Genomic DNA, 21765 nt, shown 5'->3' on the forward strand with positions numbered 1-21765 from the left:
AAGCGCTCATGTCCAACATCCCCCAGTGCCGAGGAAAAGGGCGATGACTCACACGACCTAATGCCCATAATCACCAAAAGGAAGGCTCCAGATCAACAAACACGTTTGCCATCTACAACTCGTATGCAATGGAGTCCCGTCAACACGTAGTGTTGCCTCCAGACCGGTATCCAGTCACAATCATCACTCTACGCGTCGATGCAGGGCAAAATGTCCAGAAGGATGATGTCCTGGGTATTTATGAATACCAAGGTACAGTCATGGTCAAGGATCGCGAATCTCAACAGGAAAGGCCGGTGCAGAAAAGAGTGAAAGAGGAATTGCGATCACAGTGGACAGGCAGAATCGATAAAGTAGCCGTGCAACCAGGGCAGACGGTGACAGATCCACGGTATGTTGACTGAAAACAAAAAATGGTGGAATCCAGTTTTTACCAATAATAGTTTAGAAAAGGGCTGGATCAACTCTGCGGGGAGCTCATAATACTGTCTTTTTGGTGTAGGGAACCATTAGCGATAGTTGTGGAGCCATGCGGACATCTCATTCAAGTCCGTGGAATTTGCGCAACATGCGGAAAGGACTTGAGCATAGGCGACTACATGGGAAATGATATGACCCGAGCGACAATCAATATGGCGCACGATGCTCTTGGAGTTACAGTCAGTCGTGATGTGAGTGGCTATAATGTTGACACGCTCGCATTTTGTAAATGCATGTTAATCCCAAAGGTCAGGTAGCCGAAAAACTTGACAAGGATACATCAGAGCGTTTGCTGAAGGAACGAAAGCTGACCCTTATCCTCGATCTTGACCAAACCGTCGTCCACGCAACCGTGGACTCTACTGTAAGAGAATGGAAAGCCGATCCATCAAATCCTAATTACCCATTCTTACAGGTAAGCACAGTAAGTGGAACGGGCCAGAGCCCTCAATTCTGACATGGGAATGCACACAAGGACGTACACGTATTTGGCATACCGCACTATCAGACGCACTACGTTAAGCTACGGTAAGTGGGCCATCTCGTCACCGAATGCCGGTCCGCCTAGGACTAAACGCGCTCATAAAAGACCAGGCACCCGGGAATTTCTTGCCGATATGAATAAAATTTTTGAAATGCATATTTACACTATGGGATCTCGTGCCTACGCGAACAAAATAGCTGAAATTATCGATCCTGACCGTACTTTATTTAAGAATCGCATCCTCTCGCGCGATGAAAATCTCAGTAAGTTCACGTTCGTATGAACATGGCAGAAGTATGTAGAAGTTAAACCCGCTCTGTGCAGGCCGCTCGTTCAAGAGCATCCAAAGACTCTTCCCTAGCGATCAGTCCATGGTTGTGGTTCTGGACGATCGCTCCGATGTGTGGCACTGGTCCCCTAACTTATACAAAATCCTACCATGTATGTGTTCAACGGTTTGAGCACCTCTCCTCATCCTGCCTAACATTTCTGCTTCCGCAGTTACATTTTTTGTGGGCACGGGAGATATCAATGCGCTCCCGACAGATCCACCGCCAGCGCAGGTACAAACTTTCTCAATTTTCGTATCACTCAACATTACCACGTTGACCTTTCTTCTCACAGCAGCGAAGGCCCTCATTAAATGCTGGAGGTCTCAACTCAGGTCCTGATGAAAAGAGCGATGAGGTGGAGGAAGTAGAAGAATCTCAAGAGGTCCTGGCTCAGCTGGAAGATGCCCAACACCATGCACTTGAGGAATTGGAAAAGAATCGGCCCTTACAAAAGTTAAGCGAGGAGACGGAAAAGGATGAAGAGACGGAGCCGATGAATATTGATGAATCGCGAGCTGGTGCGGAGCAAGCCACTCCCACATCTGTGACTCAACCTCCAGCGGACCATCAAGGGCAGAGTCCCAGAACGCAACGACGGCGACCTGTGCTTTCCGAAAACGATCGTGAACTCGACAGGGTGAAGCAAGTGCTGCTAGACGTCCACAAGATGTTCTATGATGTGCAGGATAAAGAGCATGCGGCACCGGACGTGCGTAAGATAATGTCACAGGCAAAATCAGAAGTATTACAAGGGGTGAAGGTTGTCTTCAGTCTTGTCTTTCCAACAAATGTGGACCCATCCACGTACGTTACCATTATGCATTGTTTTGCTGAAGTAAGTAGTTCCCTACACTCATCCGAACAATTAGGCAGGATTTATGGCTTGGGGCCGAGCATTTTGGAGCGAGATGTTCCTTGGAACTTACAGATGATGTTACGCATGTCGTAACTGTTGAGGTGAGTTTGTGCTACCTCATCAATGGAAACACGTCGGTTCTGAAGGCTTATAGGATTGTAGCAAACTGATGGTAGTAGAAGCGACAAAGTGAAGCGGGCGCGTCAAATGCCGGGAGTGTTCGTAGTGAAGCCAGAATGGTAAGCTTTTGTTGGACGAGTCTGTGGATGTGACTACGGCCGCTAATGGTATCGTTGCAGGCTAGTACATTCTATCAGTCGCTGGGAACGCCAGAAAGAAGCAGGGTACCTTTTGGAGAAAGTCTGCAGGGGTCCACCCCCTTCCATCGAAACCGCGGGAATGTCCGAGTTGGATGAAGATGATGAGGCAATATTGTCAGGCCGATGGGAACATGAAAACGACATATACCTGAAACTAGGCCATGACGATATTGAAGCCATGAACAGGGAGATCGAGGACGCATTGGCGGATGATTCTACAGAAGAGGGTGATGGTGACGCTAGCCAACAGTCTGATTTCGACCTGGACGCGGCGTTAGATGCCGAATTTGACGCGTTATTGGAGGAAGATGATACGCAGGAGAGCGTGAAGAAGCGAACATCCGACGAAGCAGGACTGAACCGGTAAGGACGCCTTGGGTAAAACTAGATTATAACTTGATGCTCAAATATTACGCGTGTTCTCTCTCTGTAGACTCCGGGAACCAACATCTCCACCAAGTCCGTCGTCTCTTCCACCGACGAAAAAAACGAGAACGGACGACGCAGATATCATAAAATAATCTTCCCAGTGATGGCTGCGCTTTAATGGGGCATCGATGAAATGGTCGGGTCATACAACGATGAATGATGCCAGCCGTTGTGGATGGATGGAGATCGGAAACGGTTTTGATCACCGTGGTGTGACTGTACAGTTGTATATTGCTTAATTTGATGGGCGGGTGACGCCTGTATACCAATGGAGCGTCCTGCGGACACTTTAGAGATTGCCGCTCTGGCTGAATGAATGTAATAGCGGTCGATAGTGATGCTGTCAGGGGGTTGACCGGTCAGGAATGAAAACCTTGAGCGCTTCCCTCACGGCAGCTTCATCTCCTTGAAATTTTCCTTTGTCGTCACTCAGTTTTACGACATGCCTACCATTGCATTCATACAGTTTGATGACGATATTCATGGGCCTGCTCTTGGTCCCATGGCTTTTGACTCGAAAGTTATTTGTAAAGTGTGTCCCAATGCCAAAGCTCACTTCTGGAGTTCCAACTTTCCGCTGTCGTTGTATCCCCCTGACGTAACTTTCCAATTCCAATGCCTTCTGCACCGTCAAGGCATCGGAGAAGACGATCAATTTCTTGGCCGGGTCGATATTAAGCTTCTCATAATGTTTAATGATTGCAAGCACGAATTCACGGGGATCGCCAGAGTCCTGACGGACAGCGGTGTAAGATTCGGCAAGTGGCTCATCAAAGTCGCGAAGAAATGCAGCAGTCCCGAATGTATCCGTCAAGGCCGTTCCAAAATACGTAGGGTAAAAACGGCGCCAGATCCGCAACGCGTTGCCGTTTGCGTGAAACAAGTCATTTTCAAGGACTGAAGAAATCGCAACCAGATAATGAGCATTTTGGTTGGAAGAGAGGATTATGTTTAGAGATTCGCCGTTCATTTCTTACCTGAAATTGCCATTGTCCATTCATGTGCCACGGTACCAATTGGGTTGAGATCATACTTCATGGCAAAATACACATTGCTCGTTCCCAGCAGCACTCCCCTCTCTTCTCGTGGAACCCGATCACAGCCTGGTTGGTCCGCCCCATGAGTTGATCCATTTAATTCCTCATTGACCTTCGTTAGGGATTCCACAACCACCCTTTGAACCTCCCTTGATCTCCGCCGCCTGGTCCCAAATTCTGTAAACTTGCATCCGCCGAGTATCAATTGGCGAGCATCCGCCTCTGCCTGCTCGTCTTGTCCTTCCATATCCCAATCCGTTTCCACAAATTCAAAATAGGTTTCACTAACTAGAGCAAGAATTGGCACTTCGTAGAGTATCGTGTCAAGCCAGGGTCCTTTTATCCATATCTCAAGTGCGCCTGATGATGAAAGCGACATTTGGATATGCGCCTTTGGGTTATAGCGGAACACTGAGAGATAGTCGAGATATTTGGATGTGAAGAATGGGCACTTGCGTTCCAAGAATGTGCGTTCATCGGGTGTAAGAGCGAGATCTGCCAAAGCTAACAGGGAAAGTGGCATGAGATGTTGCATCTTTTTTCTGACTTATTCAAAACTCAAAGTCTGGTATACGACACGTATTTTCAACACCAGTAGCGTTGATCAACATTACCTTCTATTCTTTTCGTTAAAATCTCATACGCTTCCTTTGTATACCGGTGCTCTTGTGGTGACCGGTTCCTGAACTGATAGGTTACGTTGACATCAGGATAGAGACTGAGGACGGCTTGTTGCATAGAAAACTTGTACAGATCATTGTCCAGAATAGAGTCTACCGAGGATATCCTCCGCGAGACGCTCGGCACTTGGTTCATATCTTTTGTCATTCGTCGTCGAGCTTTTTGCGATTTCGTTCACAGTTGAACTTCGTCATCGGAGGGCGCAGCGGATGCGCGTCAAAGCCACACCAGGTATGTCAGCAAAAAGCAGACCTTTGGGATCATCAACAAACAAGGCCGATAAATAACACTATGCCACCAAAGAAGAAGCCGGGTACGGCAGGCGTCAAGAAAAAGACCAAGGAAAAAGGGTCTTCCGGTAAGACTTGCCGTCTTATTTCGCTCCATGGAGACGTTCAAGTGACTTTAAATATCGTTGCTTAAAGACAAGCAACAAGAATCCTTCGATGTGACAGAAAAGCTTGTAAAAGCCAATGTGGAAATCGATGCCCTCGTTCGAGAGCTTGGTACGTACCATTTCACGTACATTCTGCAACACAGACACATTACTGAATTGCGATGCAGCCCTCCAGACAGACCTGAACAGTCGATTGAAGATGCAGATGGACCAACAAAAAGCACGAATAGCACATTTGGAGGACCAGCTTGAGAAAAAGTCAAAGGATCGTTTGGACTTGACGTCAGATATGGGCCGGCAGTACAAATCCATGCAGGCGGAAATGTCTTCCCGAATTGTCACGTTGGAGAGTCAGGTTGCAGACTTGAATACAAAACTGAGTATGCAGATACTTCCACGGTGATCGATGATGGACTTCTCACATTACGCTTTCTTATATAGCTGCTGCTCAGACGGCATTGCAAGATGCCGCTCGCGATCACGAACGCGTTCTAGCCGCAAAAGAAACGGCCATCGAAGACCAACAAGTCAAGATGTCTTACATGTCAGCGGAGTTTGAATCCATGCTGAATGTACATATTGTCCTCTAAGTTGTTAAAATGCGTTTACAGCAACTCATAATGGTCATTTTTTGCAGGAAACTTTGGCCAAAATGGCCAAGAAGCTCGAATCCGTCAGTCAACGATGGAAGGAGAGCGATAACATACACCTCTCAGATGTTAACCAACGTCGGCTGGCCGACTTTCATTTGACGAGGTTGACACTGGGAAAGACTGATGGTTAAACGACAATGTGTGCAATATACCGTCCGCTGTTTGACAGGATATGGAGGGTGAAGGCGATTGATTGTATGCAGAAGTGATACTTAGTTTGATTTAATTGTTGGGAACGGATATTAGGTAACAACGCACACCTCGTATCTAAATGAGTTGATATTGATGGAGCGGACCTTCTCGGCTACTCTGTTGCAATAGGTGAGAGATGATCATGTTCGAAGATAAAGTGTACTATTTAGACAAGGAACGACCGAAATGAAAGCCAATGTCAGCTGTTCACACCATCAAATTGATTGCCATCCACCTTTCCAAAAGAATTCGAGCTATTGTTCCGGCTGATCTCTTATTGTTGAAGCTACCCAATCAAATAATGTGAACCTCAAATCATGCGAGATCGACGAATCGGTGTCCGTCTGCGGACCAGTGTTAACATCTGGTCGCCTGTAAAAATCTATCAACACCGCCTGAAATGGAATGTTGCTTTATGATCGACTGTACCTAAGAATTGTTTAATCACAAAGTCTTGCAGCTTTGCTCCATGCAAGATTGAGGCCAAACCGTAACGCAGAATGTTGAACGTTTGCAGCCTGGATGTGGTCGGCACAAAGAGAAAAGTTACCAGATTCCAAAGACCGACGCGATCACCAAATTTACTACCTTCGCAGGTCTGCCAACCGCCGATCTCCATATCCAGCATCATCCGTATCGGCATTTACAATAGGTTTATTACATTGGCTGGCCACACCTATCTCCCTATTCACAAGCTAGTCCAGCTTAGTACCAAGGAATATGTCGCTTGAAGCCAGTGAATCGGAGACTACAGAGGTTAGAACACTCAAGAGGCCCAAGCGAAAGGTGAGAGTACAAAGTCAACGACAACGCCCAGGTGTAGGACTCACTCTATAAAAGGTGGCAATTCTCTTTGGATATGATGGCAAAGACTTTGCTGGTTTACAACAGTATGAATACCAAGTGATAATTGGCCGCCAGGCATGGCGTTTAACAGTATTCTAGACAGCCGAAATCCCAGTCTGTCACTACCATTGAAGACCTGCTACTTGGAGCACTTGTTGAAGTCGGGGCCATTTCGGTTGATAACGGCACAAACGTGGAAAAGAACTCTTGGACACGTTCCGGGCGGACAGATCGCGGTGTGAGTGCGTAAGTATCTACCGACGTTTGGACATGGATACGCCCTTTCGCCGTAGTAATTGCCTACCGCAGGGCACGCCAGCTGATCTCGTGCAAAATCATGTTGGAAGATCCTAGGGCGATGGTCCAAAAGCTCAACGCAGTGCTTCCATCCGACATCCGAGTATGGGGTAAGAAATCGTATCAAAGCCCTTAGTTAGAACAACACGCTAACTACCTCAGATATCATTCCCACCCCAAAAAACTTCAACGCTCGTCGCACATGCGACAGCAGAAAGTACGAATATGCCCTACCCACCTATGTGTTCCGAGATCCACCTCCCGCTGCATATTACGGTCCAAACAGCGAAGCACCACCTTTACCTGTCAGCGATGAAGATATCACAATGATACAACTTCCCATCTCGCAGCCAACACTCGAAGACATAGACTGTGACCGTCGCTTTCGCGCAACTGCGGAGCAGATCGCAACGTTCCGAGCCATAATGACCTCCTTTCAAGGTGTTCACAATTTTCACAATTTCACACTTGGAAGGTCATTCAAGGACAAAGCTTCTGTTCGACGCATGATTCAAATTCAGGTGACGAATGCGTTCCACGCAATGCCTTGTACAGCTGTTCATTCTTTTGTAGGTGCTAGACCCAGAGGTGCACGATGGGGTTGAGTGGCTAAGAGTACGCCTTCATGGTCAATCATTTATGCTTCATCAAATTCGAAAAATGATTGGTCGGTTGCCGGTGCTGATAGTACTTGATAGCATGAACTTAGGCTTTTCTCTTCAATGCAGGTCTCGCTAGTTTGATGGTGCGCACGCAGACCCCAATCAGTATCATTCCAGAAACTTTGACTTCTGTGAAGTTGAACATTCCGAAAGCCCCAGGGACTGGTCTTCTCATGGATGAGGTGTAAAACATAACGTTGGACGCATCTAAGCAAGAATGAAACCAAACTAATGCATATGATATCAAGCCACTTTTCCAGTCATATAACACGGCCGACAAGCGACGAATAGAGTCCGGAAAGGACCCGATCGACTTTAGTCTCGCCGCGGAAGACATTGAAAAATTCAAACAGCATATATTGGCAGGAATACGTCAAGATGAAATGGTCAATCATAGGTGCGTCCGATCTGCATACATGATATCTGCCGTGACGTTGACGCTATCTTGCACCAGATTTGGGCGCTGGGCACGGTTTATAGATTCCTATTCATTTACGTTTGCCACCTATCTGAACCGGGACGGCATTGTCCGTCCGTGCTATATACTAGGTTTACCTTTACGAGATAGCTCCGTAGATATTAAAGATGTGGTTGATGTGGGGAATGGGGATGATGGTCAGCAGTGTGATGAACAAGACCAAAACGACTGAAACCTCCCAATATTGCTGATGTAATTACAAAACTAAGCACTGGAACCACATTTTCCACCATCCAAAAGCGAATTGCAAGTGGGACCTCCAAATGCAAACAAGGGCCCCGTTCGCAGTGAATTTTCTTTTCTTGCAATCAGGCCATTCTTTTAGGATTTGTTCATCGGTAACCTGCAGCAAAGTCACGCATAGGTCCCCGACTCTAGTGGTCTGCAAGAGCATTTGTCAGTCCTGCCTAGATTCACGATCAGTTGTTTGTCGTACCCCTTGTTGCAGACGGTATCGTTGACAAGATTGTTTACCATTCGAACTACGTGTCAAAATCGAAAACGTGGTAGTGTTTGCGGTCCCAGGCTTCCACTTCATATTGCGAGTCTTGGCCCCTTCCCCTTAGCTCCTGCTGCGCTTCGCTCGCATCGTTGAACAACAAAAAAGACCTGCCGATCCTTGCATTTAAAACCTACCAAGAATTTGTTTTTTGGAAAGATACCAATATGGCTAGCTCAAACCCACAAAAGTATCTTGGCATGACTCCTCCCATTTCAACGGCGGAGCCAACGCAGAAAGAAATTCAAGCGACCGAGCAGCTGGTAACCACGTTGAAAGAACTTGGTCTGTTTGAAAGCGAAGAGGAATCTAGAAAACGGTACGATTTATAAGTGAGATGGACTCATTCTGAATGTGTATTCACAAAAGACTCCTTGCAGTGAGTTGGTGCTGGGGAAGCTGAACTCAGTCTTCAAGGACTTTGTCAAGAAAGTCACGATGCAGCAAGGTGTTCCAGAGTCGATGGCAGCAGAAGCTGGGGGGAAGATATTCACTTTTGGATCATATCGTCTTGGAGTACATGGCAAAGGTACGTCTGCTAGCGAGTACAAAAACATGTTCTATCTGTTGACGTGGATATCCTTACAGGCAGTGATATTGATACTCTCTGCGTGGCGCCAAGACACGTTAAACGGGAAAGCTTTTTTAGTTTGATGTATTCATCACTGAAAGCAAGGTCGGAGGTGACGGAGATCACGGCGGTTCCAGATGCTTATGTACCTGTGCTGAAGTTCCAGTTCTCTGATATACCAGTAAGCACCAGAATGCACTGTCGCACACTGTATCGGCACCGTTTGTCCCGTGACTGATTATGTTTGTAAAAATATCTCAGATTGATCTCCTCTTTGCCCAACTGGACCGATCAACGGTACCTGACGACTTGGATCTAGCTGATGATAACTTGCTGAAGGGACTAGATGAGCGTTGCGTTCGAAGTTTGAATGGATCACGAGTGACCGACGAGATTCTGCGCCTTGTTCCGAACATTGATGCGTTTCGAATAGCGTTGAGATGTATTAAGCTTTGGGCAAAGCGTCGAGCGATTTATTCTAACGTTATGGGCTTCTTTGGTGGTATTGCATGGGCTATCCTCGTGGCAAGAGTTTGTCAACTCTATCCTAACGCGGCTGCTGGCGCGATCGTATCAAAATTTTTCCGTATCATGCACAAATGGTAAGATGTTGCTATTCGGCAGGCGGCAAGTGCTCCATACTGATGTATCCTTTTAAATGCAGGGCATGGCCGCAGCCTGTACTGCTGAAGCAGATTGAGGAGGGGCCATTGGCAGTGCGAGTATGGAATCCCAAAATATATCCACAAGATAAGGCGCATCGAATGCCGATTATCACGCCCGCATATCCGTCAATGTGCGCTACCCACAATGTCACTGTTTCAACGCAGCGAGTGACGACTGAGGAATTTGAGCGAGCAGCAGATATAGCTGATCGCATAATGGTCGGATCTGGACGTTGGGTGGAGCTGTTCACAAAAAGCGATTTCTTCTCACGATACAAGTACTACTTACAAGTGATCGCGTCGTCGAAGGAAGCTGAATCACAGCTAAGATGGTAAGAATTAGATTTAACAAAGTCAACCGCCAGCAGCTTGTTCAATTATGATTGCTTTACAGGGCCGGTATGGTCGAATCGCGGTTACGTCAATTGGTCATGAAGCTGGAACTGGTGGACCATTTGGAGTTGGCGCATCCTTATATCGAAGGATTCGAAAAAGTATGCTGGTGTTTAAATGAGGAAGAAAGGAACCAGGCCGCCCATGGCCAATTTCCACCTCCGCGCGAGGAGAAAGACTTGGATATGTCCACTGCTACGCAGATCCATACAACGACATTTTACATTGGGCTTTGCATCAAAGCAAAGGACCCGAACTCAAATGCCCCCAGGAAATTGGATATATCATGGCCAACTAGAGAGTTTGTTGGAATGGTCAGATCTTGGGATAAGTTCGATGCTGCAAGTATGGGAATCGTCGTGCAATACATGAAAAGGTATGATCTTGTTGATCATAGTCATCGATGGCGGCTAATGTTCGCGTCGTCCTGGCTTGCGCAGTGTAGCACTGCCGCCTGAAGTATTCGACGAGGGTGAACAACCAAGGCCTATGAAGAAGCGACCAAAATCCAGGGTACGTGCACAATGTATGAAAGCATCTTATAATATCGATCTCATAATATGGTACCAGAACCGCTCGAATCCTCCACTCGAGGACCTCCCCGCGAAAAAGAGGAGAGCATCTTTCACAGACGCTGTCGCAATTTCTGGAGATGGATATGCATATACTCATTTGAACGGAAGCAGTGATACCAACCTAAAAGAGCCTACGATAAGAGAAGGAACTGAGGAAAACGGGAGCGACAGCAGTCATGTACCATCTTTACAATCGGGAATTGATGCTCATGACAGTGCCGGATCTGATGCAAATGGATCCAATGTCAAGTACAGTCAAGCCGTACTACGGAAGCTTGGCAGGTTCGTGTCAATCTCAATTATCAACATATTAAGACAGTCTAATAATGTTACGTTTATTCAGCGATCGGCCAGCGTCACCGGCGAATGGCTCATTTAGCGGCTCGTCACCACCGGCAGCAATCTCCAGCCACACGTATGCGCAAATTGGCGGCATGAGCGGCATCAATGTTGGGATGTCGAGAAAATTCCCAGAGATCAAACTGAGGTTGGCTGGGCAACAACCAAGGGCGGGGGAAACCATCGGAGGGTCAAGCGGAGCAATATGATAAAACGAGCCGGAGGTGCTTTCAGTACCTGAACACCCGCAAGTGCCCCAAACGTTGACAGTAACGACGCTAAGAATGAAATCTAGTGCAGGGTATCCGGCAACACAGAAAATTTATAGTCCAGTTGGGCACTTAATTTGTAAAAAGCACGAAAAACCATCATGTCTAAGGGACAGGTAAGGAAAGAAGGGCATAGAAAACAAGAAATCATCATGGCGTGTACTCGGGGACATTTAAACAGGCAGCGGTTGTACACCAACTATCTCCAGGAAGCTCGTGGTTTCAATGCCTACTACTGGACTTGACGTCGCGCATATGGAGGAAAATTTAACCTCCAAACTGTGGGAGGTATGCTAGGGATGGTGCCAAGAGAACTGAGTAACGAACGAGCGAGAGGCAAACTCGTATGTTATTCCAAATTTCTCTTCTGGATGGTAGCTGATGTTAAGGTTGGGGTCCCCGATCGCCTGAAATGTAGGAGGTTCGGTGTATAGCTTGTGTTCAAACACTTTTTGCTGTGTAAGATTTTAATAACTATATTCCTTTAAGCCATTCCCGTCCATGTATCTATCAGCATGTGAATGTTCGCCTGGAGATCTGTTGACATCCGCTAGGACGCTAGCTGGTGGGAAGGTACATACCGTTTCTTTGTGATGGCGAATGAGACGGTTAGATATGTTCTGTGCCTACCATATACCCTTTTATGAGCGCCTAATGACATACAGATCTTCATTTGTGCTGATATGCGATAACACACTAGCAAAAATGCATATTCACACTCAGTTGTTCCTCCATATAGGATGATGACCAATGAAAGAACTTTATCTAAACGCAGCGTTTTATTAAATTGGGGGTTCTCAGCCCAAAGCTTTCTTTCATTTATGCGCCGAGTCTCCTATCCAGGAAAAGTTCATTCGTTGGTATTTCGCAGGCCAGCACACTTACGCTATGACGAGGAAAGCTTTGCGACCTGGTACGCGGCATCCGTTCCCATTACCTAATCTTGCAATGCACGTGATTGGGTTCAAGGGCCGCATGAGGGGAATGGACGTTGTCTAGTTGGAAGCGTGCTGATCTCTCCTTGGATGTGCAGCCAAGTCGGACAATGTGGGCTCCTCTCCGAGTACGGCTAGCCTTTACTTCGCATAGACTAGTACGAGATAGGACTGTCTTACGATCTTATGGCCATACATCTACCGAGTCTTTAACGCCAAATGTTGCGAGGTTGCCCTCGACAGTCGACGTCGGAACAAGGTTTGAAGAAGACACCCTCCGTTGTCTATCCCGTTATGGCATAGACTTACGTCGAGTCGGGGGCGCAGACGACAAGGGGGTCGATCTTCGCGGACGTTGGAGGCTTCCAAAGGAGGGTGGTGTGGACCCAGCACTGTCATCACCTGGCCATCACGGTGGATTTCTCGAGTTCCCAATTATCGTACAGTGCAAAAAGGAGCGAACAAAGCTTGGACCAAAATATTTTCGCGAACTGGAGGGCACCCTTGCGCGTGAATCACCTAATACGATTGCCCTGTTGGCATCTAGTGAAGGGTTTTCAACTAAAGCGGTGGACCTATTATTTGCTTCCAGAGTGCCCCTTGCACTGGCTGTTATCAATTCGGACCGGATCTGTGTGCGATTGGCGTTGAATCGGGCACTGCAGGAACTAGTACCTGGTCTGATGGTTTACAAGAATCAGTCAAACGAGCTCACGGTATGGTACCGAAATAAAAGCTTGACGTCAATCTAGCATAAAGAAATTCCAGTCGTCTTTCCTAATGTCGCTACCAGTTAAGGGAACCCTGACTTTCCACAGAGATGTATCTTCTTATTTGACATGATTTTACGTTTGGCTAATGAGCGTATGCGTCATCTATGTCCCTTCGTCATCACTCCTTTCATTCCAGTTACGGACACCCCGTGCCCGAAGTTCAAGTTTTTGCAGTTGCTCCTTCTCTCCCTGACTCAAGTCATCTCTCTCCTTGATAGCTGTAACAGCGTCGACTAAAATACGTCGATTTGCTACAAGGCGTTCCTTTACTTCTAGTTGGCTTTGTGTGGCACGCGCACTCTGTTTGACCGGACGCGGCATAATGGATTGTGGAATGACACCTCTCCGGGCATTCCGGCTATCCGTGACGGTTACCGCTACGCCAAAAAAAAACCCCGTAAGACAAATCTCATCTTTCCAGTAAAACCACGTTTTTCCTTGACATACTTTGAGTAGCAGCGTCTCTTGTATCTGCTGCCTTTTCAGTCCAGAATCGCACTTCAGCTTTCAACGTATTACTCATCTCCAACAAATGCGCCTTCTCGTCCGCCATTCGCTGAATATCTGTAACAGCTTCTGCCAACTTTTCTCTCAAGATTTTGTTGTCCTGTTGCAGCTTTGTGATTATTTGCATCGAGCCATCTCGGTCGCTCGATCTTCCATTATTGCGATCCCCTATCAGTCGGATGCTGTCGTCCATCTTCTGATGCAGCTTCTGTTGCTGGTCTACCAATTGGTCAATTAGCGACTGCTTTTGAGTAAGGAGAGTCTGGAGCTTGATCAGCTGTGTATGGAGATGAGCAGACTCGTCCAAAAAGTGACTTTCGTCAATTTCCTAAATAAATCTCGTTCAACAATCGCATCTTCGTCCTGACCAAAATCTGCGGGTATACCTTGCTGTGATGTTGCGGGGCGCTATGAGGGGGGGCTTCCTGTTCCATAAAAGCGTGCTGCATGCTTTCCATGTCGTTTCTCATTTGATGAATTATGTCACTCAATTGAGCATTCTAATTGCCATGATGACGTTTTAGTTCGGGAATGGACAGCAAGAAGACCTTGTCCTGGCCAACCTGGGCGCGTAGCTCTTGTACGCGGTGTCGCAAGACATCAGGATCATGTTCCGCCATTCCTCCCACATCCTGGCTTGATGAATTATAAAAGTCGCTCAGATCGCGCAAATCATGTCCGTGTGACCGCGTTCTCCCCGTAGCTCTGCTGGAACTCCGATAAGTGATTCCAGTACTGTGTCGATTCGTATGGGCTGGTCCGACTGGAGGCGTAGATGCGGGTCGAGAATCCATGTGCGCCTGTTGGAATACACATGTTAAATAACTGGCATGTGGAAGATATGACATCGAACGGAAACGGGGAACCTACATTGATGTTCATTCCGAAATCCATAACTGAAGATGAGCGATGTTGTTCTTGCAGGCGGCTTCGTAGTAGCTTTTCGCATTAAAGGACATGAAAATCTGAGCAGAAACCGTTGTAAACCAGATGTACTCGCACCTTAACTTGAGCCTCCGCAGCATCTTTCGCTGCAATAAGTGAGCGGACCAGATCATCCTGACTCTGCGTATTCCTTCGTTGAAGATTGGCCATGCGCTTCTCCCACTCCAACTTTTCTGCAATTCTGTTTCATCAGCATCGGGTGGACGACAACGAGTTGCTGAGGCAGCTACCTACGCTGGTTGAGAGTGAGCTGAAGGGCTTGCTCTGCCATCAAGCGTTTTGCCACTTCGTCTTTATAAGCCTCTGTTTCTCTTCTGCTGGCACTAAGCGCGGTTTCCAGATCCCTGATGCATTCTCGCTGCTTTGACATTTCTTGGTCTCGGTGTGCTAACTGGTGCATCGGACAAACATGAGCAATAATCGATCAATCATGACAATTTGTTTTGGTGGTGGTACCTCGGATTTATACTTTCGAATAATAGCGTCAAGATCGCTCCTTCCTACGTTCATTTCTGCATTTAAAGCTTGGAGCTGTTGATCCTTGCTCGAGAGTGCCTCCTTTAACTGTCGCAAGCGGCCATCGCTCTCTGATCTGTACGCAGCAAAGTCGTCAACTGCTTTCGCAAGCTGCTCGTGCAGGTGGCTGACTTGACCGTCAACCAAAGATTTCCTCTGTTCTAAGATCTGAGGAACTTCAAGCTCAGAGCATGTCCAAATGCCGAAACCTCCCGCGCAAATCCACAAATACCTTCTTTTCGTCTTCAAAGTCCAGACGCAATCTGGTGCAATTTTCCTCATATTTCTTTGCGGCTTCCGACGCATCAACTTTGGCCTGTTCGTCCGGATTACTATTCCATGTTCTTAGACATGGTAACCAGCGAACCCCACCTGTCGCAATTGTTCTTCAAGTTCCGCAATTCTCCCTGTCGTAGCCTTCGCCGTATCTGCCGCCTCCCATTGCAGTTCACGAACCTTTTTGTCTAAATTGCTAGATCGGCACTCGCCTTAGTAAATACTCATACAACATTTCAGTAAGGTCAAGCAGTCTATACCGAGTAATCTCCAATTGTTCTTGAAACTTTTTCTCAACACTGTCTCTAGCAAGCTTTACGGCAGTCAACTCGGCGATGGCGGACGCAACACGATGCTCGGCTTCAATCAATTGTTGGCTTAAGTTTTGCTTGAAGACTCGCATCTCGATGTCTTGGCTTCTCTTGAGTTGCTCTAATTCAACAGCAAAGGCATTTCTATGAAGATACTCTTCAGTTAATATTACATTGCAGATATTCGCTTCATATGAAGACTTACTTTTGCAACTCAATGCCCTGCTGGGCTGTCTTTAGCTGCAGGTTCAGATCTGCTCGCTGTAATTCAAACTCTTCCGCCCGCGCATTTATCGCATCCTCGTAATGCTGGGTAAGGATCTATGTCGAGACATCACAGATGGAACTGGTAAGTCATTCCATCTCATCTGAGTCCAAAAGAGTTCATTCTGAGTAAGATATCACCTCTTTCTCTCGTTGAAGTTTTCGAACCACATCGTGATGTTGCTGCTCCTGAGTTTGCAGAAACGATTTCAGGTTCGCCAAAGCGGTGGTCTTTTCATTTAGCAAGATCTTTAATTCGCTTATCCGGCATTCTCTAGTGCAGCCTGCCAACATTAGCAGGAACCATTGTAGACTTTCGAATTGTTGTTGGTACCTGTCGTGTACGTCCGTTTGCAAACCGTCGGTTATAGTGTCAGATCGCTCGAGTTCTTTGTCGCGTTCCTCCAACAGATTGAGGTTGTAAAGAAAGTCGTCCTGTAAGCTTTTCAACTGGGTTCGCAACTCTTGACACTATGAATGATTGTAGGTGAGGCAATGCTAACTGCCCGACAAGTGTCAAAAGGGTTGGGTAACCAACTACCGACCTCGTTCCCCTTCTCCCGCAATTTCTCTTCCAAGGCGTTATAAAAGTCTCGGAGCTCCTGCTCCCTGTGTGTCAGCAGCTCCTGGAGCCCAATTCCTTTTGCAGTGCCCATAAGAAAGACTGAAGGAAGTAGAGGGTGAGGTTGTATGCACAATTTCTGGTTTGCAGATCATGGCAAGGGCTTTGCCAAAAACGCGTCGACAGTGCTGACGTGGGTGGATTCTGATATCTGGAATGGAATGTTCCGGTCGGTGGTCACTCAGCTCCATTCAAGTAGATTAGAGCCTGCGGGCGACTGACGAAAATGTAATGTCTGTTCCGGAGGCGGAGGCGGATGTGTCTCTAGCGGCGGACGACAGAAACTGTTCGCAAAATCGTCTGAGGATAGAGGACGTCGAAACCCCCACAGAAAAGACTGTGACATTTCGTCCGTTACCTTTATGGACTCTGCTCATACCGTTCTCTATCGTCGGAGTTCTGATACGACTTGGTCTTTTGGCTCTTAACAATTATCCTGGTGGGTTGCTTGTTCAGGACGACTAGGTCCAGCAGTTCACCCCTCTCACTGGCACATTGTTTTGCGCTTCTGCAGATGCCCCGGTTGTCAGCATAGTCTACCCTCAGATTGTAGGCTGCGTCATAATAGGATGGCTCAATGCGAAAAGGGAGATAATAGCAGTCAGGTAAGCGGACAAACGGGTATGGAACGTGCCAGGTATTCGAATAACAGATCAATGGCACCAACCTTCAAGATACTATCCAGCGTTTGTTGGTTTAGCAACCGGATTGTGCGGTAGGTCCTGCATTTTGTTCTCGATCATCTTGCTGAGCTGTACAATCTTGTTGATACTACCAATCTAGGATCAATCACAACTTTTTCCAGCTGGAATCTAGCAGCGTTTTCCGCCTTTGCGAACCTTTCGGACGCGCCCAGAAGTGTTGGCCAAAACGTAAGTGTCGACCGATTAGGACGATCGATCACCTCAAGCATACGGCTTACTTGGCACCTGGCTAAATTCAGTTCCTTGCTGGAATCGGGGTCATTGTGATTGTATTGGGAATGTCCATCGTTTCTGTCGCATTCGGAGCGCACCTAGGGCGCCTGCGTTTTGGAGCTTCTTTGAACGGCCATACTAGCCCCCTCGTGAAGCTTACGTTCCTGCGGCATCCTGAGTCTCTTATGAGGCCGACATTACCCGATACTGTGGCAGTAGCGGGCGGTCTCAGCACTTGGTTGCTGGTTGCGATTTTATGCGGTACCTTATCAAGTCAACGCCATACGTGGTTTGCTACCATCTTTGGACCCATAGGTATACAGTTCTCAGCAGATAGCTGCACATGGTTCAGGGAATGACGAGGCGATCTTCTAGGTACTATGGTCCGGTATCGCTTTGCTGCGTTGAATGGAAAATATCGGTCTTTTCCCTTTGGTACCTTCCTAGGTTGGTTTTTTTTTGCTGTTTATGATTCAGTTAAATCTCTGAGGGACTCATTTGGTCGACAGTCAATATTATCGGCACAGCGATTTTGGGCGCACTGTATGTGATCAGTCATGCCGCTGCACTTGACCCAACATCATGTTCTGTAATCACGGGTCTAGCGGACGGGTTTTGCGGATGCCTTACTACTGTCTCGACATTTGTGGTGGAACTAGAGCTTCTCGGCTTGCGACGGTCGTATATCTATGGATTTACGTCCATCTGTTGTGGCCAGGTGGTTCTCGTTCTTATTGTCGGCATTTTCAAGTGGAGCCATGGCTTAGGGCCTGCATGTATTTCTTGAGCAAAAATATGAGAACCCGTGTATCAACCTTATACCCGGAAAGCGTGTGTTCAAGTCTAGTTTCGAATTCATGCTCATGCATACCAGTATCATGCGCACAACGTCAAATGACCACATCCTTGACATATATGCGAGCTCATTGGAGATAGTTTTGTGTGATTAATCAAACTATCTCCAAAAAGAGCAGTCTGTTCAAACCGCATGGCAGAGTTGCTACGTACATGTTGCATTTCAACAGATATTTGACAGCGAGATGCAGAGGGCGGCGAATCTGTAGGGATGTATAGTGTAGGAGGAACAATATGAGGCAATGACTAAAGTCTTCATTTATTCCACAAAACTAATTGGTTATCGGATATCGTACATGTGTTGCTTCGAAGCGATGGGAAAGAGGAGTCATCGCTGAGGTCGGATAACTTTCTTCGAGTCAAGAAAAGCAGGACGTCAATGGCCCGCATGGATATCTCCAAAACCCTGCAATGTCTTTGGGCTTAGAAAGTTGGATAATGCATCTCTGTGCACACGCAATGGTCAAGATGGATGACGTAAGCTGATCGACGGTCACGAGCATCACGTGCCCGCTCATGGACCAGGCAATGGTCCCAAAAAATGATCACTTTGCGATATTTTGCGATTCCAGCAATACCAATGTCATTGACAAATACGGTAGGGAGAGCCTTGGAACAACCCGCAAGATCTGCTCACCCCGACGGGTTGCTAAATTGTACAATTCTAGGACTGCCCAGAACTCAAGCTCATTGCCCGCGGCAAGGTGCGGGATCTGTACGATGTTGACGAAAAGACTCTACTTTTTGTCGCCACGGACCGAATCAGCGCTTTTGACGTTATCATGAAAAATGTAAGTCATTTCGAGAGATATGTGCACATTTAGGTGCTCAGTATTATGCATAGTTAAATAGGCTACGTGATTCAAATAGGGCATTCCTGGCAAGGGCAAGATATTGACACAAATCAGCCAATTTTGGTTTGATTTGTTGAAGGGTGTTGTCCCAAATCACTTGATCACTTGCGATGTCGACGAGATGCCAGAGTCTGTGCAAAAGTACCGATCAAAGATTGAAGGCCGCGCTATGCTGGTTCGCAAATTGAAGATCTTGCCTGTCGAAGCGATTGTGCGGGGCTATATCAGCGGTTAGTTGTTCAGCTACATTTAGTAGTGGCATGAATCTATCGGGTCTCACAGGCGGCATCACGTATAGGATCCGCGTGGAGTGAGTACAAGAAGAAGGGCACAATTTGCGACATACCTTTACCAGCCGGATTGAGAGAATCTGAAGAGTTCGAGGAGCCGATCTTTACGCCAAGTACAAAAGCCGAGATAGGAGACCATGGTGAGCATACTGCTACAGACTATAAGTCATCATATCGCTGGCGTCGCTAACCAAAGTTACCCCAGACGAAAACATTCACCCTGACAAACGTAGGTTTCCTTGCAAACTTGGGCCAAAAAGGACCTAGGATTCGGCGTAGCTGACCACTGTGAAATTACAGTTCCTGGCATCATTGGGGAGCGGTATGCTAAGGAGGTTGCCGAGGTGGCTGTGAAAATCTACACTAAGGTGGTGGCCGCAGAATCCATTCCCTCACAAAATGCGGAACTTATTTTGCCCGTTTAGGCGAGAGATTACGCGCGAACGAAGGGTATCATCATTGCGGATACCAAGTTCGAATTTGGAGTTGATGAGAACGGCACCCTCGTGCTTGCGGACGAAGTCCTCACCCCAGGTATAATCCTCCTTTCTAAATACCCTTTGGCGATGACGCTTCTATTAAGTCTCTCCCTCTCACTAGACTCGTCCAGATTCTGGCCGGCAGATAAATACGCCGTTGGCCAAGGGCAACCAAGGTAGGTCTCATCCATTCGACAATACATCCTTGTCCATGTCCTAACTATTCCCGTAACAGTTACGATAAGCAATACCTTCGCGATTACCTCACATCCATCAATTTCGACAAATCGGCTGGGGTTGAGCTTCCTCAAACGGTTGTGGATAACACCATGGCCAAATACGTTGAGGCGTTCACCATCCTCACTGGCAATCCACCACAACTTTAATTCATCCCATGGGGGTTCCATGTCACCATCCTAGGGCAGCGTATGATAATGAAAACAGTTTCCTCAAACATCAAAGTGCACATTTTCAATCAGTCGTGTTCAAACCGGCAACCCTACTGTATTTCTAGCAAAGTATCGCGTCATGTAACCTAATCCTGTTCCGATCTATTAATACTGGACTATCTTGACGCAATACAAGCTGAAATTTGGTGGCCTACCTGATACCCCTCCCGGGACGTAGGATCCAAGATAATAAAGCAGTGCAAAAATTTGTATGACACTGCAAATGATAGTCATGATAGTATAGTTTTTCTGTTTTGTTCAATGTGAGACTCGAATTGCACATCAAGCGCTATTTGAAACATACCACCACAGCAAAATATAACGTAAGTATCATTGATCCCAGATACGCCGCGGTGAATGGAAGCCTTTCTTTGGAAAATATATGCCGTAAGAATGCTTTTGGGCCTGAAACAGCGGATATGGAAGGAGTCAGAGGGACCAGTTTTCATCTGTCATTTGCGAGCCTCATGAATTACCTTGCAAAAGAGATAAACTGATCGCGGGCATAGTAGTGAGCTGTTTCTTGCCAAGTGCTTATTCGTGCCATGCGAAAATCAAATGTTACCTTGTCAAAGCTAGCACGCTTCCCATTGTGTATAATGTTGCAAATTTGGCAGGTTTAAGTGCCAGTATAGGGATGGTGAAGAAAGCCTGGAGTAAATAGGAGGTTAGATTAGATACCCACCACGTAAAGCACATCTTGCGATCCACGTACAATCATGAAGCAGAAGATAGACAGTCCTGGGTGGTGATGCCAACAGAGGTTTAGGTGTGAGACGCTGGCTGCCATAATCGCACTGAAACTATCTACCTAGAGTAGCAACGAAGCCAACAAGCCGCTGTCGAGAGCTAATGAGTATAAGAAACGGGCGTACCAACAAACGTGCATACATACCTGCCAGCGAGACAACCCGAACAATTCCGTCTCTTGCTGCCCCCCCAGCCCAAGTCCCGAAAATGCATCTAGAGAGCCATCATAAGAAAGTTCGAAATTTCCGTCAATCATATCCAAGTCACATACTTTGCGTTCCGGTTCTAAACCGTCCTAGTAAACTTTCGGTGGCCTCATCCTGACCAGGCCCGTTTCCAGATGGTCCCCCGAAATACGAGGAAATGGAGAATCCGGAATTTGCATTCCCTGCTCCAGTGCGCCCAGCGCCAGAAGCATTGAAGGATCGTAGCGACTCCCGGAAAGTCTGCTCAGCGTTGCTCATGTGCAAGATCTGCTGCTGGGGCTCTTCAAGTGATGATGCAGTCTGACCCTCCTCGAAGCGCCACACTTGAGGCATTACGTAAATGCCTACGTTAACCGCTCAC

General features: G+C 47.1%; 10 protein-coding genes across 11 annotated transcripts; 7 read left to right on the forward strand and 3 right to left on the reverse strand.

Moving 5' to 3' along the window:
* Positions 1–34: 34 nt before the first annotated feature.
* Positions 35–3343, forward strand: SPPG_02666. 2 transcript variants are annotated; one of them, XM_016750950.1, is made up of 12 exons: positions 35–391; positions 503–671; positions 734–895; positions 956–1008; positions 1070–1227; positions 1289–1405; positions 1466–1527; positions 1592–2100; positions 2166–2253; positions 2307–2391; positions 2452–2835; positions 2906–3343. In XM_016750950.1, exons 1-10 carry the CDS (start codon positions 129–131, stop codon positions 2343–2345), a joined length of 1620 nt encoding a protein of 539 aa, XP_016610215.1. In that variant the 5' UTR covers positions 35–128; the 3' UTR covers positions 2346–2391; positions 2452–2835; positions 2906–3343. The 2 variants fall into 2 exon arrangements, with proteins under 2 accessions (XP_016610215.1, XP_016610216.1); XM_016750951.1 differs by having other exon boundaries at positions 2315–2391.
* Positions 2688–4785, reverse strand: SPPG_02667 (nicotinate phosphoribosyltransferase). Its single transcript, XM_016750952.1, has 3 exons — positions 4553–4785; positions 3879–4442; positions 2688–3798 (listed from the first exon to the last, which is right to left on the reverse strand). The coding sequence occupies exons 1-3, from the start codon at positions 4764–4766 to the stop codon at positions 3245–3247; spliced, it is 1332 nt and encodes a 443-aa protein (XP_016610217.1). The 5' UTR covers positions 4767–4785; the 3' UTR covers positions 2688–3244.
* A 116-nt stretch (positions 4786–4901) lies between these two features.
* Positions 4902–6308, forward strand: SPPG_02668 (uncharacterized protein). Its single transcript, XM_016750953.1, has 5 exons — positions 4902–4977; positions 5045–5125; positions 5184–5396; positions 5458–5588; positions 5654–6308. Exons 1-5 carry the CDS (start codon positions 4911–4913, stop codon positions 5798–5800), a joined length of 639 nt encoding a protein of 212 aa, XP_016610218.1. The 5' UTR covers positions 4902–4910; the 3' UTR covers positions 5801–6308.
* A 273-nt stretch (positions 6309–6581) lies between these two features.
* Positions 6582–8316, forward strand: SPPG_02669 (tRNA pseudouridine synthase A; the record flags this gene model as incomplete). The annotated part of the gene is made up of 9 exons (XM_016750954.1): positions 6582–6647; positions 6702–6751; positions 6807–6953; positions 7017–7114; positions 7167–7525; positions 7578–7671; positions 7733–7848; positions 7915–8063; positions 8121–8316. The coding sequence occupies 9 exons, from the start codon at positions 6582–6584 to the stop codon at positions 8314–8316; spliced, it is 1275 nt and encodes a 424-aa protein (XP_016610219.1).
* A 98-nt stretch (positions 8317–8414) lies between these two features.
* SPPG_02670 (polynucleotide adenylyltransferase PAP1) lies at positions 8415–11947 on the forward strand. The gene is made up of 9 exons (XM_016750955.1): positions 8415–8962; positions 9024–9172; positions 9232–9395; positions 9476–9816; positions 9879–10211; positions 10274–10648; positions 10713–10785; positions 10843–11129; positions 11191–11947. The coding sequence occupies exons 1-9, from the start codon at positions 8811–8813 to the stop codon at positions 11393–11395; spliced, it is 2079 nt and encodes a 692-aa protein (XP_016610220.1). The 5' UTR covers positions 8415–8810; the 3' UTR covers positions 11396–11947.
* Positions 11948–12461: 514 nt separating this feature from the next.
* Positions 12462–13247, forward strand: SPPG_02671 (uncharacterized protein). The gene has a single exon (XM_016750956.1). The coding sequence runs from the start codon at positions 12501–12503 to the stop codon at positions 13140–13142; it is 642 nt and encodes a 213-aa protein (XP_016610221.1). The 5' UTR covers positions 12462–12500; the 3' UTR covers positions 13143–13247.
* SPPG_02672 (uncharacterized protein) lies at positions 13197–16722 on the reverse strand. The gene is made up of 15 exons (XM_016750957.1): positions 16528–16722; positions 16317–16453; positions 16124–16256; positions 15924–16039; positions 15668–15862; positions 15504–15603; positions 15364–15447; positions 15072–15299; positions 14850–15006; positions 14673–14788; positions 14541–14609; positions 14234–14470; positions 14057–14170; positions 13611–13998; positions 13197–13540 (listed from the first exon to the last, which is right to left on the reverse strand). The coding sequence occupies exons 1-15, from the start codon at positions 16636–16638 to the stop codon at positions 13266–13268; spliced, it is 2460 nt and encodes an 819-aa protein (XP_016610222.1). The 5' UTR covers positions 16639–16722; the 3' UTR covers positions 13197–13265.
* A 33-nt stretch (positions 16723–16755) lies between these two features.
* SPPG_09047 (uncharacterized protein) lies at positions 16756–18396 on the forward strand. Its single transcript, XM_016757200.1, has 7 exons — positions 16756–17043; positions 17119–17209; positions 17279–17319; positions 17388–17476; positions 17548–17836; positions 17897–17968; positions 18031–18396. Exons 1-7 carry the CDS (start codon positions 16836–16838, stop codon positions 18306–18308), a joined length of 1068 nt encoding a protein of 355 aa, XP_016610223.1. The 5' UTR covers positions 16756–16835; the 3' UTR covers positions 18309–18396.
* A 521-nt stretch (positions 18397–18917) lies between these two features.
* Positions 18918–20777, forward strand: SPPG_09048 (phosphoribosylaminoimidazolesuccinocarboxamide synthase; the record flags this gene model as incomplete). Its single annotated transcript, XM_016757201.1, has 9 exons — positions 18918–18974; positions 19045–19167; positions 19247–19460; positions 19529–19660; positions 19726–19749; positions 19821–19888; positions 19946–20054; positions 20121–20175; positions 20235–20777. 9 exons carry the CDS (start codon positions 18918–18920, stop codon positions 20383–20385), a joined length of 933 nt encoding a protein of 310 aa, XP_016610224.1. The 3' UTR covers positions 20386–20777.
* On the reverse strand, positions 20409–21692 carry SPPG_02674 (uncharacterized protein). Its single transcript, XM_016750958.1, has 9 exons — positions 21470–21692; positions 21344–21411; positions 21260–21287; positions 21164–21189; positions 21014–21099; positions 20925–20941; positions 20753–20853; positions 20604–20697; positions 20409–20540 (listed from the first exon to the last, which is right to left on the reverse strand). Exons 1-9 carry the CDS (start codon positions 21660–21662, stop codon positions 20485–20487), a joined length of 669 nt encoding a protein of 222 aa, XP_016610225.1. The 5' UTR covers positions 21663–21692; the 3' UTR covers positions 20409–20484.
* Between the last annotated feature and the right edge of the window lie 73 nt (positions 21693–21765).

This window comes from Spizellomyces punctatus (genome assembly GCF_000182565.1).
Source record: "Spizellomyces punctatus DAOM BR117 chromosome Unknown supercont1.4, whole genome shotgun sequence".
NCBI classification, from domain to species: Eukaryota; Fungi; Chytridiomycota; class Chytridiomycetes; order Spizellomycetales; family Spizellomycetaceae; genus Spizellomyces; species Spizellomyces punctatus.

Excerpts from the sequence above, each read along its gene's own strand:
- SPPG_02666 (XM_016750951.1), top strand. The coding sequence starts at position 129 with ATGGAGTCCCGTCAACACGTAGTGTTGCCTCCAGACCGGTATCCAGTC. Across the intron at positions 1,009-1,069 it reads ACGCACTACGTTAAGCTACG|ACCAGGCACCCGGGAATTTC; the intron begins GTAAGTGGGCCA and ends CGCTCATAAAAG. Across the intron at positions 2,254-2,314 it reads CGCATGTCGTAACTGTTGAG|CAAACTGATGGTAGTAGAAG; the intron begins GTGAGTTTGTGC and ends ATAGGATTGTAG.
- SPPG_02667 (XM_016750952.1), bottom strand. The coding sequence starts at position 4,766 with ATGACAAAAGATATGAACCAAGTGCCGAGCGTCTCGCGGAGGATATCC. Across the intron at positions 4,443-4,552 it reads TTTAACGAAAAGAATAGAAG|CTTTGGCAGATCTCGCTCTT; the intron begins GTAATGTTGATC and ends TTTCCCTGTTAG. Across the intron at positions 3,799-3,878 it reads ATGGACAATGGCAATTTCAG|TCCTTGAAAATGACTTGTTT; the intron begins GTAAGAAATGAA and ends CGATTTCTTCAG.
- SPPG_02668 (XM_016750953.1), top strand. The coding sequence starts at position 4,911 with ATGCCACCAAAGAAGAAGCCGGGTACGGCAGGCGTCAAGAAAAAGACC. Across the intron at positions 4,978-5,044 it reads CAAGGAAAAAGGGTCTTCCG|ACAAGCAACAAGAATCCTTC; the intron begins GTAAGACTTGCC and ends CGTTGCTTAAAG. Across the intron at positions 5,397-5,457 it reads AGACTTGAATACAAAACTGA|CTGCTGCTCAGACGGCATTG; the intron begins GTATGCAGATAC and ends TTTCTTATATAG.
- SPPG_02670 (XM_016750955.1), top strand. The coding sequence starts at position 8,811 with ATGGCTAGCTCAAACCCACAAAAGTATCTTGGCATGACTCCTCCCATT. Across the intron at positions 10,212-10,273 it reads GCTGAATCACAGCTAAGATG|GGCCGGTATGGTCGAATCGC; the intron begins GTAAGAATTAGA and ends ATTGCTTTACAG. Across the intron at positions 11,130-11,190 it reads GTACTACGGAAGCTTGGCAG|CGATCGGCCAGCGTCACCGG; the intron begins GTTCGTGTCAAT and ends ACGTTTATTCAG.
- SPPG_02671 (XM_016750956.1), top strand. The coding sequence starts at position 12,501 with ATGTGGGCTCCTCTCCGAGTACGGCTAGCCTTTACTTCGCATAGACTA.
- SPPG_02672 (XM_016750957.1), bottom strand. The coding sequence starts at position 16,638 with ATGGGCACTGCAAAAGGAATTGGGCTCCAGGAGCTGCTGACACACAGG. Across the intron at positions 15,863-15,923 it reads CAGGGCATTGAGTTGCAAAA|AAATGCCTTTGCTGTTGAAT; the intron begins GTAAGTCTTCAT and ends GTATCTTCATAG. Across the intron at positions 14,171-14,233 it reads TACAAGAGCTACGCGCCCAG|AATGCTCAATTGAGTGACAT; the intron begins GTTGGCCAGGAC and ends CATGGCAATTAG.
- SPPG_09047 (XM_016757200.1), top strand. The coding sequence starts at position 16,836 with ATGTCTGTTCCGGAGGCGGAGGCGGATGTGTCTCTAGCGGCGGACGAC. Across the intron at positions 17,320-17,387 it reads TTTAGCAACCGGATTGTGCG|GATCAATCACAACTTTTTCC; the intron begins GTAGGTCCTGCA and ends CTACCAATCTAG. Across the intron at positions 17,969-18,030 it reads TCCCTTTGGTACCTTCCTAG|TCAATATTATCGGCACAGCG; the intron begins GTTGGTTTTTTT and ends TTTGGTCGACAG.
- SPPG_02674 (XM_016750958.1), bottom strand. The coding sequence starts at position 21,662 with ATGAGCAACGCTGAGCAGACTTTCCGGGAGTCGCTACGATCCTTCAAT. Across the intron at positions 21,100-21,163 it reads CTATCTTCTGCTTCATGATT|GCTTTCTTCACCATCCCTAT; the intron begins GTACGTGGATCG and ends TATTTACTCCAG. Across the intron at positions 20,541-20,603 it reads CGTCCCGGGAGGGGTATCAG|GATTAGGTTACATGACGCGA; the intron begins GTAGGCCACCAA and ends AGATCGGAACAG.